Source organism: Solanum stenotomum, chromosome 1 (genome assembly GCF_019186545.1).
Source record: "Solanum stenotomum isolate F172 chromosome 1, ASM1918654v1, whole genome shotgun sequence".
In the NCBI taxonomy this organism is placed as follows: Eukaryota; Viridiplantae; Streptophyta; class Magnoliopsida; order Solanales; family Solanaceae; genus Solanum; species Solanum stenotomum.
The window spans coordinates 99,190,019-99,206,682 of record NC_064282.1 but is presented as its reverse complement, the minus strand read 5'-3'; the positions used below and the strand labels follow the sequence as shown (position 1 = coordinate 99,206,682).

The following is a 16,664-nucleotide window of genomic DNA, read 5'->3' as shown; positions in this document are numbered from 1 at the left end:
ATTAACAAATCATTGTGACATTAATTGAAAAAATAATTTTGTTTACTAACAACTTGAATACTATTAATGTTTGATCAATAAATATTGTATTTTTAAAAAATAATTTTATGATAGTGTATATGCGATTTTATAATTTTTTGCTTATTTGGTAAGATTGCATAAGAAATTAAGATAATTTTAATAGTTTTACAACTTATGAGATTTTGTGTTTATGAGAAAACACATAATATAAAAAAAGTCCAAATTGCATGTCAAAACAAAACTTTCACTTCATCTCATGATTTCATATCACATGATCAAACGGGCCCTAAAAAAGAAAGCGTCTCTCGTAAACTAGAATGGATGAAATATAATACTCCCTCTATCTATTTTATGTGACACTATTTCAATAGGAGAATAAAGAGATTTTTAAAGTTAAATTATTTTTAATTAGAGTAGGTGATATTCTTCTATAATGAACTAAAAAGAAAATAGTATCACATAAAATGGGACAAAATAGATGTTGTATTCCGTCTGTATTAAAATACTTGTCATATTTTATTTTTCAAGAGTTAATTTAATAAAATATTAGTTTTAATTAAAGGTAGGTTGAACAAGTATATGGGAGAGCTCATTAGGCAGGACATGACGCATCTTCAGCTTATCAAAGACATGACCTTAGATAAGAGGGATTGAAGATCGCGTACCAAGGATAGTTGGTTAGGAGGTACTAGAGAGTTATTTTTACTTTTCGAGGGTGTAGACTTGTTGTTGTACTAGTTGTATTATTCTTGCTTATATCATCTATCATCATTTGTTNCTTAATTGCAATAAGACAATAAAGAAAAGAATTGAGAAAAAAAGTGAGGAAATAGTGAGATAATGGACAAAAGAAATGACGAAAAAGAAAGTCAATACAAATTGACTTAACAGATTAACGGTGTTAACTAACAGTTTTTTTAAAAAGTGGATGGAAACCAAACTTGACAAAAGGGTGGATAGTTAAAGGACCATATCCGTCAACTGTATAGTTAAAGGACCATTTTAGACCTACTAGGATAGTTTAGGGACCATTTATGTCATTTGCTCGTTAGGAGGTACTAGAGAGTTATTTTTATTTTTCGAGGGTGTAGGCTTGTTGTTGTACTAGTTGTATTATTCTTGCTTATATCATCTATCATCATTTGTTGTTTAATATGTATCGACATTCCTTTCTTATCGACTTCAATGTTTTCTTTGTTAGTTACTTCTACATTGTTATCTTCTTCTTTATATTTGAATTTGCTGAGATGAGGGACTTTCGATAACAATTTCTTTACCTCCACAAGATAGTGATAAAATATATGCATAATTTATCCCCTCAAACTCTACTTGTGAGATTTCACTACATATATTATTGTTGTTGTTTACTATTTACCAAAATTACACAAGAAATAGTATTAGTCGTACCTTTTTTCAATATCAAAACTAAACATGACAAGTATTTTGAGATAGGATCCCAGTTCAAGTAGCCTTGTCAAGATATTTAGCTCAATCTAGATATTCACTTATATCAAATATTATTATTGACAACAAAAAGTAAATAGTACTACAATATAGACCTTATCAACTTTGTTGGAGAATTTAAAACAATGGCTTCTTCTTCAAATATTGTTCAACTCCACCATGTCCATCTTCTTCCTTCAATTCATCCAATTTCTTCCATAAAGCAGTTCACTATCAAATGCACTTCCAATTCATTACCTGAATCTTCTTCAGACCCAGAATTCCTAACCCCAAATTCAGAAACAACAATTAGCCCAGAAAAATTCCCAATAGAAAAACGTCGAAAATCCGAGATAATCCGTGAGAGAAAATCAAGAAGTGAGCTCATAAAGCAAGACCCACCAAATTTCGAAATTGGGTGGAAGAGAACAAAGCCAATTCCATTAGATAAGCCAATTGGGTATGTGATAATGGATTTTTTGGAGAAATTGGAAGAGCTAATGGCTAGGGATTTTGGGTCGACGGCGTTGTTAGCGAAAGTGGGAGAAATAGTTGCAGAAAGAGCTAGGGAAGAAGCGGAAGTGTTGAAGGAAGAAGGGAAAGTGGAGGAGAGAATGGTGACGGAATTGTACAGAGTTTTGAAGCTTATGGAAATGGATTTAGCTATGGTGAGTGCTGCTGTGAAAGAAGAGACATTGAATGAAAGACTCGAACAAGCTAAAGCACGTTGTAGGCAAGCCATTCTTGTTGCTAATTCTTTTTGAGAAATTTTTCCTTGTGGAAAAGGTAGAATCTTTTTACACTTGTATTGTATTTAAGTGTGTATTTCGTTATCGACTTGGATTGTGGTAGAATGATTGTTGATCCTTCCATCTTTATTAGAAGATCTCGAGTTCGAGTTTCAATGTAAGTATCAAACATCTATGGTAGGATGATTGTTAATCCTTCCAACTTTATTAAGAGATTTTGGATTCGAGTTCCAATGTAAGTACTTTGAATTCGAGTTCCAATGTAAGTACTGAACATCTATGATAGGATGATTGTTGATCCTTACTTCTTTATTTAGAGATTTTGGGTTTGAGTTCCAATGTAAGTATCGAACATCTATGGTATTATGATTGTTGATCCTTCCATCTTTATTAGGAGATTTTAGGTTCGAGTTCCAATATCAAATGTTTGGTGAAAACAAAAGTGTTATCTTTCATTTCCCATTGGTGGTGAAAATGAAAACAAAGGCCTTTGATATCCCTCTTATTAGGAATTCTAAATTCATATTCAAATTAGTCAAATCAACCTTTCATAAAGAGCCTTTACCTCCTCTTGGTAGCAAACTCAAATGTGAGTTCTACCCTACTTCATTTATATATCTAACCTTCTTTTTAAATGTAGACATGGTCATCGTCACTTCGTAGATTTTTTTTTTTTTTTGGCCAAAAGCTGATTTTTTCCTATTGTATTACAAAAAATCATCAATAGTCATTACATATTGGTTCAGTTCATCTTTACTATCAAGGAGTACAATTGAAATGTACTTTCTAAATATAGTAAAATTTGTTCAAAGAGGCAACATCTTTGAGCAATAAAGAAAAGGATTATCAATTTCTTCCTTGTTGTTCTCCCTGATAGATTATTCGAACACCACGAAGCATTTTTTGAAGCATGTATGCGTAAAGCTTGTTAAACATCTCTGCGCTGCAGTTCGTCTCTTTCTATGCCATGGAGAATATATGTTTCTCTTTCAAGGTCAGAAGGAACACCAACCTTTTTAGGCATGATACCAGAAGTCAAAAGAAGTGTCTTCTCTTGATCAACTTCCAACTTGCTGTTCATCTCAGGGAAACTTTAAAGCAGGACTTATATAGAGCTCTTACAAGGTACATGAAAACGAACGAGTTCTCAACACTAAAAGTTGTACATCTACATGAACTGCAAAATGTTGATCTCAGACAACTGCTGCACCCAAAAGAAAAAGGACGAAGAAGAGTGAGCACAAAGAGGAAGGGAAAAAAAAGTAGCAGGAACAGAGACCGGCAGGTTCAGAACTTACACATACCGAAGAATTTTCTAAATCCCCTACGAACTCCACTTTTCACATCTTGTAGCTCACATTCTTCCCAGTCTTCCTTTTTTTCTTTTTCCCTTTTGCGGGGGCAGACATTCCATGAGCTGTTTGACAAGCTTTAACTACACTGCAAACATGAATATCATCCCTTGGTATATTCCTGAGAATATTTGCTGCAGATTTGTAGTCCCCTAATGCCAACAAGGCTCGATACATCCTGCATCAAACAATGATTTTGAGCAAAGAAGGAAAACATAAAAGGACAAATCACATTCGTGACATCACAAGTATCCCAAGCCTAATAAGGTTATAATACGGCTAGTTTGAAGTGTAGTTGCTTCATATTTGTTGTGTTCTCAATAGCATGCTGATCCCAATAGTCACATAACACCATCTTACTTTGCAATTGAGTGAAAAAATTGCAGATTTTTGGCAGTGCTTTTTCCTTTAATTAAAAGGAGACTGGAAACTCCAACGGTGTTCTGCTTGAATAAGATTGGAGAAAAGAAAACTGATATATAACTTGAAAGAAAAGGAAAGGGATGATTTGACCGTTGACACACATGTCATAGGAGAACAAGATATTTTAACAAGAACCTTTTAGCATGCAACAAGAAGACCTACCTACCATCACCACAAGTAAAAACTCCATAAAGCTCCCAATGTCTCTCATGGGTCTGGAACCTTAGACGATGGAACACAGAAGAGAGAAGACATAAAGCAGTCGAGAAGCATTGTTAGTTCGATGACTTTATTCTTTCTTACTTTTTTTCAACTTCAACTTTATGTTAGATTGTAGATATCGTTGACCTAGTTTTAAATGACAAATGTTTTCTTTTTCATTTCACTCAAAACCAAGAAGGATACAAACCAACAAATATATGAAAATGCATTGGTCTAGCTTAATTATATCTTAGTGTTGATTAATTAAGCGGTTTCTCAACAGATGCACCAAATGCATTGATCTAGCTTAATCAAATCTCTGTGTTGAATGATTAATTAAGTGATTTCTCAACAGATGCACTTGTAGAGAAATCAAAATAAAAAGATATGAGCAACTATCATGAATTTCCTTAGAACGGAATTGTCAGGCAAGCAAACAAGACTAAGAAACACTAGTTATTCGAAATTACCTCACATAACTTAAAATATTGTAAGGAAGACCAGCTATTTTGTACTCCTTCCAAATCAGATAACAAGCTTGTAAATCTTTGGCATTGACACAAGCACTGAAGAGGAAATCAAGACTTTGTCGTGAAGGGAGGAGACCGATCTCTTTCTTAATAGCCTGAAGGAGATCCAAGCCTAACTGTAAATTTATTGGGTCTTGTTCCGCAATCTGGCAGAAAACCTGCTCCATGATTACCAAATATGAATACCAAGCAATAAAGCACATCAGAGCTAAATAAAGGCCTCATTATTAATGAGAACAATTTTGTCAAGTAAAAGTATCATATGCATTGGGGAGCTTCATCTTGCACACAAGAACTGATGAGAGAGTATATGAATCACAGGAACCCAAAAAGAACTGAGTTTCTACAAAATATAATTATATTTTCCAATATAAAGCAGAGAAAATGAAGAAGTGCAAAACCTCATCAAATAGAACTTCCTTAGCCACTTCATCAGACTTGTATGCATCTACCAGCCTTTTAAGCAAGTCGACAATAGATCTATTACAAAAGAGGGACAAATTAAAGCAACTCCAAATTTCAGCAATATTCTCAAGAAACAATAATGAAATTAGACCTGAAATGATTTTTCCGAATACAATATGTTATGACCCTATAGGAGGCATCCACCCATTGATCAAGGCCATTTAATTGCTCAAGTAGGTGGAGCAATCTATGCAAATCTCCTTCAGTTTGAAGGTTTTCCTGCAAGATTATAATTTAAAAGGGTAAAGGTGTCAAGGAAAAGATCCTGGGAAAGAGCACATATGCAAAAAAACACTTACAATGAGACAGATAACCGCTTTTGGCTCCAACTTGCATTGGGCTTCTTCCATTTCCTTGTATATATCAAGGGCATCTGATATTTGCCCATGTGAAGCAAGAGCAGAAACAAGCACACTTCTAATTTCATTGAAACCCTTTGCATGTACTCTTCGATCACAGATTACCTGCACATCCGTTGATGCTTCTAAATCATCAGGAGAACTCATATTTTCTTCTGGCAAGATCAGGCCTCTTACAAGGAGAGAAAGTAAAAAGAATATACTTTCGCACAGATGTTCTACACTGCGGTTATCAGTTTTAGAGCAGTTCAATTTTTTTCTCCAAGGAGTATATTTCACATGAAAGTTTCCGATTTGAGAAGATAAAAAGCACCACGTTAGAATTTACACTACATGTAGCATAGCTTCAAAGAAGCTTATAAATTTATCTCTTAATATTCACGTATGCACCCACCAAACATGTGGCAGAAGAAACTTCAAGAAAATTAAATAAATATAGTGAAGTAGACAATTGAAATCAGGGGGAAACCAGCTATTAAGAATCTATGGATCTAACAAAGGATTTAGCATGAAAAAAAGGAAAAAATATGGCCATGAAAGATTTATAGAACCAAAAATACTCATTGTGGACCTGTTTAGCCTTTTCAAACTGTCCAGAAGCTGCATATCCATTTATTAGGGCCATATATACATGCTTTGTGAGTTGAACTCCAGAATCTTTCATCTCATCGAGAAACTACAAATTTTCAAATTACCAACTATTATAGTTCCACATTTGTAGCCAATGTCAACAAGATAAACATCTATCTACTAATATGAAAAGAAAAGGCAGATATTTTATAAACAAAGAAGGAAAACAAAGAGCAAAAGAGCCTATGCCCGAATGAATCAGATAAAGGAAGCAGATTCACGGAACCAGTTACCACTGAAAAATATTTTATGAAAATTTTGTGTAGATCGCTTTAAGAGAATTGCATTCACATAAAGGACAATTTTTACATTAAATGGAAAAACTAGCACCATGTTGATGGATGTATTGATGAAACACAGTTAAAATTTGTATGCTAATTATACATCATTCAATAGATTTCCTCTCTTTTGATATGAGGGTTAAAGTAGAATTTCTTATGCCTTCACTAGTTAATTTGCAATACACGGTTTCTATCCCACTCAATGAACCGGTTATCAACTTCTTGTTTTAGCCACAATTTTCTTCCAAAGCAGTATCTACATAAAATATGAAGGTTTTCAACTTCTTTTATATGGTTAACTCCAACCCCAAACTCTCCATCCTACCCAGGAGTTCAAAAGTTTCCCTTCCACAGTTGTCTCCATAGGAATGGGGGATTTGCAAGATGCTTGCCTGACTTTTGATAGTGTATGAGGTGAACTAGTCTTGTAATCTTAATAAGCTCAATATAAGCTAGCTTTCATTCTTATAATCTTAATACGCTCAATATAAGCTAGCTTTCCTTCTATAATCAAGCACATTATATCTCCATTTTAACTTTTACTAAACAATTACTGAACCACCATCTCACAAGAGCGAGAAATATGAAAGAAAAAATAATCTAGAACAAGCTAGTAAATGAAAATAATGCATCCACTTAGATTATAAAACTTAGTTACACCAGAGAAATGAGAAAAGCAAGAATGATCTACAGTCATATTCCCAAAAAATAGTTTTGCCAAGTCAGAACAAATGTTCTTTATCAAGATCACAAAACAGATATGTAAACCCAAGGACCTTAGATATGTTATCCTCAGTCGTGCAATTGCTTATCAGATAGCTGAAAGTCTGAGAGTCTGACTTCACATTAGCATCTTCCATTCGTTTGAGAACCCCTAATGCAGCACGAGTGTCTTTCTGCCAGAATGTTCAGCAAAAAAAGGTCAAAAGTCCAAAAAAAAAAAGAAAGTAATAAGCACCACCCAACCATCATCACATCCATAGATAGGGAAATACAAGCAACAAAATTCCAAAATAGAAGTAATAAAAACCATCAAGCAACCACTATGGTTCGCATGGATTGGACAGCCTTTCACACACACAAAAAGGCAGTTTTCTGTATCTAAAATGCATGCACAAGATATTACTTTTTTAAAAAAGCAGTAAATTTGTATTCATCAGCATTTTGGCTATGCTGTCCACCTCCAAAAATTTACAAGAAAAGACACACATACTTACAAGGATCCTATAAAATCCACTAGTTGGATTTCTTCTTCTATATTTTTTTCGTTACACCAAAAGCCTAAAATAGTAATAACTTTTCTTTTGATCTTCTGTAATGAACATTCTTTCCCTTCAAAAATCCTCTAATTTCTCTCCTAACATATAATCCACCAAATGCAAGTTGGAACTATTCTACACCATCTCTTCTGATTTTTACTTCCATGTTCCACCTCTCCTCATCCAGCAGCTAAGGAAGTCTGCGGTGTGTTCTGGCGTGCTCCAGTTCACACTAATGAGTTGGGTTTGAACATATGAATTATCTATATCTAGTCCCGTCCATTCAGGTTTGTTTTATTGCAATACTAGATAATTCAAGGAAAGTAGGAGCTCTCTAAATCTCGTAAGCCCTGACCTGGATAACTACTTTGATCCCAATTAATTGCCATCACGTAAATGTTTTTTTAAAATAATTGTGGTGTATGTGCCAACTTATGCGCACCTCGACTAATTCTATGAAATACTTGTTACCTACCACCAAAAATAGACACCTTGTACTCTGTTCACCAAAGATTAGACAAATTGAAAGGTATCACCTAGTGTTTTTATCTCTGTTAGGTTCAATGGGATTTGAACCTGAGACCTCATGATTCTCCTCCCACTTTATTGATCACTAGGTCACACACCCATGGGTGCTTGCCATCATATATATATTTATCGACTACATGATTTATGTTAGTATAAAAAAGCTAAAGATTATAATAATTAATTCTTTTTTTTTTTACAAATGATTATAATAATTAATTCTTAATAATAAATTTTAAATTCTCTCAAAATAATGAACAATTTTAAGAGGAAATCTAAAGATCATTATCCTAAAGTATGAGATGATGAATTTTTAACATTGAATTACTCTTAGAATCATGAAAAAACATTTTTAAACAACTTTTTCCAATTTTTAAATAGAAAAGCATTACTTAAAATTAAATCAATACAAAAAGTATAATCAATTAAACACATAGTAATATAAATAGCAATTTTGTGCATTTAGATGTGTGTAGGCACATACTACTAATATGTGCATTTCACATTTGATATGCACAAAACCCAAGTGGGTTTTAATACGGAAACAAATATGGTAACCAAGAAGATAACATTTGATGCAGAATATGAAACCGGAATTATTTTCAAAAACACGAACCAGATGACCCTTAGCTCTAGTTGTACAACTCTTGTAGAGATACAATCAACTTCTGCCACATAATTTAGTGAAATTATTAACATAAACTTGCTAGAATTCTTATAGATCCACTAAAAAAGTTAAACCTTACTGCTCAAATGATACAACTTAAAATTATGCAATATCCTTCAATGTATTGTTCCTTTCACTCAAAAAGATGTTCTATAGGTACTCTGAAAGAGGCCCGGTCGAATGAAGACCACAAGATGCAACAAATGGGTTTGAGAGCAAATTTAGTTGTTCTGCACATAGATAGTGTATGACAACTCAAGCATAGAAGATAACACGATAAAAGGGGAACGCACCTCTCGGAAATATCCTCCCATTATGGCATTGTACATGTTTGTGGTAGGCATCATGCTAAACTTCTCCAAATCCTTGAGCATGCCATATGCGCCTTCAAACTGCAATTAGGACAACATAGAGAACATAGAGCTTGGCTAGTTAAGCGACTCATTCAATATTTATATACAAATATTATCCCCTGATAAGAAGAGGAAACTTACATCCTTTATTCTCACAGTCATATTTATCATAATCCTGAAGGTCTCACTATTTGGCTTGATATCATGACGAAGTATCATTGGATACATTCGATGAACCTAAGATTCATGAGGATAAACATTAAAACATGATTTATGCCAACAATATATGAATCAAAGATACAAGAGATACACAATGGACAATTTGAAATATAATCACTCAGGTACTAGCCGCTCATGGGAAAAACTCCTAACGTAATTTTCAATTCAAAGAATTAGCCAACCAGTAATCCAGTTGACAATGAAGGAAGAAGAGAACATCCACAGGTTAAATTCAACTGAAAAATCTATCATTGCCATGATTTTACCTTTTACTTGATTTGACATCATGAACTTAGTACTTATTCATGCACTGATAAGACATGGATTAATAATTGTGAAGTCCATTTGCTATTTAATACATAACCTATTTGGAGACTCCAACTTTGTTGCTCATAAGGGTTAAAAGCTCCAACTGAGCAGATCGTGGGAAATAAGTCCTTTCTCTTTTGAGAAGAAGAACTATTTCTTTACTTTAGCCCCTAAAGATTGACATTCACATTACAACAACAACATACATAGTGTAGTCCCACAAAGTTGATCTAAAGATCAACATTAACCGCGTAAAATAACTTCTTAGCGCACACTAGGCACACAAAAAAACTAATTAATGCAGGGCAAAAACCACCCATATACAAGAATTATACCAACAAAATGGAAACCTTAAAAACGGATATGCTTTTCTATGAACGACACCTAATCTAGTAAAGAGAAATAATGGATAAGAGGCCATTCCTTGAGTGAAAAAATATCCTTGTCTATGCACTTTAGCAACCATCTGGTCGTTGATTCCTATAATTTTCAAATGTCATGGCCAGTGCTAAAGTGCAAAGACCCCAAGGGTCTTAAGACCATCACTAACTACTTAGTACATTAGTTTTTCGAATAAAACATGCTGCCCAGGATGGTCTAAGACTAATGTACATTCGGTAATGAGCATCAAAACTGTATTCTAACTACATATACATGTTAGCAATTTTTTATTTTTTATGTTTTTTATGACCGTGGTATCCAGGCCAGCTTTCGCGCACCTCGACTAATTCCACGGGATACCTGCCACCATTACCAAGTAACTCTGCCACCAAGGCAAGTCTAGATGGGAAGAATCACCTAGTGTTTTTTGTCTCCCCTGAGTTTTAAACCTGAGACCTCAGGATTCTCAACCCATTCATTGACCACTAGGCCACACCCTTGAGTGCTATACATGATAGCAAATTTATGAGAAGGAAGGAACATTTGTGACAGTTAAATCTCATATAATTTATGTGTCCTAGCCCAAACTATACAATTAAAGTAGATTAAGCTAATGAACTAAAACATCAAAAAGATAAGGGATTCAAACTAACCTACCAAATTATACTCACAGCTTTTATCGCAGGCTTCTAGTACGGAATTAAATGTCTCCAACGATAATGGCAAACCTGCTTCAAACATTTGATCAACCATATCTAATGCAGCATGTACCTATTTACAAAGTTGCAACTATCAGTACATTAGAGAACTTCACATATTAACCAGAACATGTAATGACTCTAATTTTGCACAAAGAAGTCTCCAAGCACTGAATAGAATATCTCTAGATAATCAGTTCATACCTTAAATAACTCACAACAGTACATAATAAGCGTCTGATACTGGGACGATGTTGGCCTAATCTCCAACTCCGCATGTAAATTTTTGAATTCAAGGATGACATCTTCAACCTGCCATCAATAACAGAGCAATCAGAGTAATATTTCACTGATGGACAGATATTGAGTACTAGCATAACTACAGATCAGCTTGGCAACTGCAATAGTTTACTTACAAATTTCCAACCAATTCTGTTAGCAGAGAAAAGAAATGCTTATCGCAATCCAGGAGAAAAAAATAATTAGAAGCGCAAAATACAACAACATGCACATGCTATACTCCCTTTAACTTCCATTATTCCAGTATATGTGACATCAGTTGACACTGTTTGACTGAACACAGAACTTAAAGGTGCTAATTTAACTTGTGATTTGCGCAAACAAACAGCCCCTTAGATATTTTATCCAATAATCTTTTGATTCAGCATTTAAAATTCTCTAACTTATGCAAGGATCATGTGAATGTATACCAAGGGAGATTACACGTGGAATTAATGAGAAGTTCCTCACCGCACTTGGCATGCTACTTGTATAATTACAAATGAATTTTGAGATGTCTTTTGCTCCAATACCTGCTTTGAGAGAGACTACATTAGGATGCCTGAATGGAATATAAGCTGAAGAGATAAGGACACTTTGTTAATCAACAAGATTACCATAGAAGTAAAAGATCTTCTAACAGCAACAGAAAGGAAAATCTTCAGTTTCCTTGAAACTGATGCCAATACTCACAACATTTTCCCTATACAGTAATTTTTATTTATTTTTTAACCGTATAGCAATATCAGTTCGCAGAATCAGATAATAATCCTTTCTAAGATGTATTGGGACAAGATACCGGCATAGAGGTCACACTATGAGTTAAACAATCATGGTAACTTTCACTTTAAAGTACCCAATGCAGTTAGAAACAATTTGGCTAAACATGAGGCCCTTGATTGTTGAATCAGCTATATAGGTGCCTCTAAAGAAAAATAAGGTGACGAGTTTACCTATTGTTACCAACTCCTGAAGAAACATCTTAGCGAAGGACTCCAATAGCAACTTCCCCAAGAACTTGAAGATATTTGTGACAAAATCAGTAGATGAAACTTTTGTTATGTCAATAGTTCGTAGAAGCCTCACAAAATCCTCAACTCGGTCACTTTCACACAGTGCTAAGAGATAGTTTTCTGCAACATGTTAGCATTGTGAAAGTCTAAAATATGGCAATAGTACAGGAAAGCATCTGCCAAAACTCATCATGAGATGCATTTAAGAATGATTTGTCAGATTCTAAGATTTTACCACATTGCAAAGACAGACTCTAAATTCATCAACAATTTGCAAATGCATTATAAACATCATGTACAGTAAACATGATAAAAGAGACATGCAACTCAATCATTTTTATCACTAATCATTAAGTGCAAGGTACCACAAGTAATTTCTAATCAGCAGGATCAAACAACCAGAGTATAAAAACTAAAATAGTAATAGGGGTATATGTACAGTAAATTGCAAACCTTGAAAGGCAGATTTATCAGCACCATCATAAAGAGAAAGATGGTAGAGGAGTTCTTCTATTTTATCTTCATTTTCCACTTTAGTCCAAAGCAACATCTCATAGTAAGCTAATCTTGCAAGTGAATCAGCATTTCCATCCATAATGAGCTCACAGTAAAAATCAAACTCTTGTACCATGCCAAAATCAATAAAATACATAAGAATTGAACCATAGCTCTCCTCTTCTACTTGGAAACCCTGTTCCTTCATTGATTTAAGAAGTTGATAAGCCTTTGAAAGCTGCTTCAACGACACCTCTTCATCATTACTTTCTCTGGCCTTCTCTATACAAAGTCTTATTAGCGCATTATATTCTTTTAGGCCAGTTTCTCGTCCCAATTTACCAAACACTTTAATGGTAGTATCAGTCCCCAATTTACAGGCACATTGTTTAACCAACTGGTGGAAACGACCTATCTGAGTACTCTTGAAGGTCCACTTTTCCTTCCTTTCTCGTGCTATTTCTTTCCGCCGCAATGACATGTTGCATTTTTCTACATTTGATAACCATGGTACATCCAATACATTTTCCAAGCAACTTCCATTACTACTCTCTTCTGGATCGCTCAAATAAGAATCTAAATCACCTATAAAGATAATCAGAAGAATATGTAGGTAAAATGGGATGTAAGACAATTGCATACAGACAACATATGAAAAGATAAATAGATATTCTAAGTTGTGCATTCTTTGTCCACATCTAGTTACATCACAAGAAATCTAGTAAAAAGAATATGCAGTTTCCAAGCCACTAAGCAGACATGAGAAAAGATCTCAAAGCACCATCTTGGAATGCTCTAGAAATAACAATAAAAAATTTTAAAAAAAAGGTACTACCTCAAAATGCTTAGCTAGTTTGTTCAGTTGGAATTTCATACCTCTGTAAATAGCATTGATATATTTTTGGATTTTCTTAGCTCCTTGATCTTAGCATTGTACCGGAGGTAACCTTTTGGACCTTCTGTAACTATGCATCTTCTTTATTCCTTGATTAAAATTAACTACTTACTTCATCAAAAAAATAAAAGATAATAATACAACCACACATATTACTTTCTTAATATCTCTTAAGCCCCCAGGATAATGCATAAATATCAATACAAGGATAAGAGTAGCTGGACAAACATCATAGTTTACATGTTTGTTCAACCTCTGGCTATCAAATATCATTATAATTACAAGAATTCCCAAGACAGAGAACCACAACAGATTCAGATAGATTCTAATCCTAAATTGGGGAATGACATTTCAGACAATTGTGGCAGAACTTTCCAATTTGGCAATTGAAAATTTGTGGTGACTCATTTAGGAGTTCTCAAACTATTATTTAAGACTTCAAAGGTCACAGCATGAATTATTGAAGCTCCAAGATACCCCATACTCCAAAAATCTTAACTCGTGAAGGAAGGAAACAAGACATATTGACAGATATATTTACCATTTCAATGTACATTTAGCAGAGAAAGGTAATAACACCTTCTAGCTCGTGGTAGAAGTTAGGAAAGCTGCGTACATAGCGAAAGTTCCCCAAATCCGAGCCAAAGGAAGAATTAAATTTAGTCAGTACAGGAAAAGTACAACTCGCAGGAAAGCTGGAGAGCTTCTTCACTATTACTCTAACACACTAATATTGTCCCAAGTTCAATAAACAAAACATGATGTTGTACCAATATGATGGTATCTATCATAAGTGCATTCATATTTAACAACTCGTCTCAAATTTGAACAACTGAGTCCACGCAATATACCAAAGTAAAAAAAACAATACAAAGAGTCAACAAAAGAATAAACAAAGAGAAGGAAATATTTTTTTAAAAAAAACATAAGTTAGCTGTCCTCCTCAGATTTTAACTTATCTAAGACTTAGGGTCCATTTGGTCACTGGTATTAGGGGGTTTAAGTTCATCAACTCTCCACTTATAAATGCATTGGATGTTCAGTTGTGGCTTTGTCGGTATAAGCTAAAACTAGGATAAAATTTATACCAAAATCATGAGAATAAGTAGGACTATCTATCCTGGTTATAATCAATCTCAGGATTTAACCTTGCTTTTAACCAAACAAGCCCTACAATACAAACTATAAAGAATACACCTAATTAATCAAATTAACACAACCCAAAAAAGAAAAGAAAAAACATACCACAGAGTATCGATGATAGTTCACTTGACAGCAGTTTTGATGATTCTCCTACACAAACAAACAAACCCAAAACACATAAACTAATTAAACACCTTTAAATATTCCTCCTTTTGCCTTTATAACAATGAGTTAGATTTCTCAGTCACTCAACTAACCGTTATTATCTCATAAAAAGTTCACTTTTTTGAAATCTAACAAAAAAATGAACTTTCAGAAATAATAACTATTACAACAACATATGAAGCATAATTCCACAAGTGGGGTTTGGCAATGTAGTGTATACGCATACCTTACCACTAACTAAGAAATCAATAAAGTTAGAGCAAATAAGAATTGGGAAAATGTGCTTACCATAGTCAGCAGCAGACTTAAAGTTGAAACTTTCAGCAGCTATTTCACTGAGAGACTTAGAAGAATCATTAGAGGGTTTAGAAGATGGAGATACATATTGTTTTGGGGGAACATCTTTGGCTGAAGTTGAAGGGGAAACAGATTTCCATTGCTTTGATAATTTAGTAGCGGCACGGAACAAAGATGTTAGGGTTTTGGATTTGGAACCGGGCATGAGCAATGACCCGATTGGATTCTTGCTTCTCTGTCAACTCAATGGTACCAACACAGCACAGATGAAACAAATTTTACAGAGACACTCAATTACAACAGTTAGGTTTGGTTATGTAGAGTTAAATCAGTGTTTAATTTTGATAATTTGATCTAAAAATTGGATTAGTTAAATTGAAACTGTCTAATCCAAGAAAGGAATTTGGTGAATGAAGAAATTAAGGAACTGATTATGAAAGGAGCCAACGATGTTTTTTTACAATACTGATTATGAAATTTGCACAAGGACTGTTAGATCATAATCCCAGGATAATTAATCTCGAGAAAAATTATTTTCTGATTTTATCTTAATTATGTATGAAATAAATTTATTTTAAAATTAGTTATTTATTATTCCTGGTATCAAACAAGCCTCAAGGTTGAACTTTGTAGATGATGCATTTTATTGCTCCACAAGATTCTTATATTTTTTGTTTTTTTAGTTACTCCTCTCTTTTTTTTACTATATTCTTTGTTACTTTTTAAGTATGTGTTTAATTTGATTGGTGAAAATAAATATTTTTTGAATTTTGTCGTCTTAATGTGATATGATTTTAAATATGTCATGAGATATTGAAATTAAAAAAATATTTTATTAAATATAAAAAGTAAGATACATAATTAATACTTACTTATTCTTGTATTCCTTGTTACTGAAAATATCAATGGAGGAATTCTACCAAGGAAAGGGAGAAAAAGTTTATTCTCTTTAGGAAACACATGTGAGTTCCTTTCCTTTTTACTTGTATTGGCAGACAATTAATTTTGAAATACTAGAAATAACTTTGTTTTCCTTCCTTTCTTGATAAGTGAAATAGTTTAGGGGTTATATATATCTTTGAATTATTTTAAATGAGTCAGTTGTACTCATTTTATATATCCTTATCACTAACACCTTACCATCGACACCTTGTTTGGAGGGTTGTTATATGTTGTATTGTATTGTTAGTCTAAATATAATGTTTGTTTTGATTATTTACTTAAATTTTATTGTATCGTATTGTTTAAATTCATCGTAAGGTAACGACAAAAAGACTAATTTTATGTAACAAACGATTTGGTGCGATCGCATCATTACCTTAATATTTTATTCTTGTTTTATCTCTACGTATATTCAATAATTCTATTTTATCATTTACTATGTCATTTCATAGTATCTCTACCTAAAGACTACAATTTTTTAGGTTTATCATTCAATTATGGATATGTGACATTATATAACGATGGAGAACAATACAATTTATCCAATCATTGTATTCATTAAAACAATAA

General features: G+C 33.5%; 2 protein-coding genes across 4 annotated transcripts; one reads left to right on the top strand and one right to left on the bottom strand.

Moving 5' to 3' along the window:
* Nucleotides 1–1,561: 1,561 nt before the first annotated feature.
* Nucleotides 1,562–2,435, top strand: LOC125853633 (uncharacterized). Its single transcript, XM_049533358.1, has one exon. It carries the CDS (start codon nt 1,611–1,613, stop codon nt 2,226–2,228), a length of 618 nt encoding a protein of 205 aa, XP_049389315.1. The 5' UTR covers nt 1,562–1,610; the 3' UTR covers nt 2,229–2,435.
* Nucleotides 2,436–2,883: 448 nt separating this feature from the next.
* Nucleotides 2,884–15,605, bottom strand: LOC125868910 (pentatricopeptide repeat-containing protein At4g04790, mitochondrial-like). Of its 3 annotated transcripts, XM_049549489.1 has the most exons (18): nt 15,144–15,194; nt 14,793–14,840; nt 13,529–13,636; nt 12,611–13,237; nt 12,098–12,277; nt 11,616–11,677; nt 11,070–11,177; nt 10,825–10,938; nt 9,400–9,495; nt 9,199–9,297; nt 7,231–7,350; nt 6,115–6,219; nt 5,484–5,648; nt 5,276–5,403; nt 5,121–5,199; nt 4,660–4,877; nt 3,518–3,743; nt 2,884–3,417 (listed from the first exon to the last, which is right to left on the bottom strand). In XM_049549489.1, the coding sequence occupies exons 4-17, from the start codon at nt 13,131–13,133 to the stop codon at nt 3,554–3,556; spliced, it is 2,187 nt and encodes a 728-aa protein (XP_049405446.1). In that variant the 5' UTR covers nt 13,134–13,237; nt 13,529–13,636; nt 14,793–14,840; nt 15,144–15,194; the 3' UTR covers nt 2,884–3,417; nt 3,518–3,553. The 3 variants fall into 3 exon arrangements, with proteins under 3 accessions (XP_049405446.1, XP_049405435.1, XP_049405443.1); XM_049549478.1 differs by lacking the exon at nt 13,529–13,636 and having other exon boundaries at nt 15,144–15,605; XM_049549486.1 differs by lacking the exon at nt 13,529–13,636 and having other exon boundaries at nt 2,884–3,414; nt 15,144–15,605.
* Nucleotides 15,606–16,664: the final 1,059 nt, after the last annotated feature.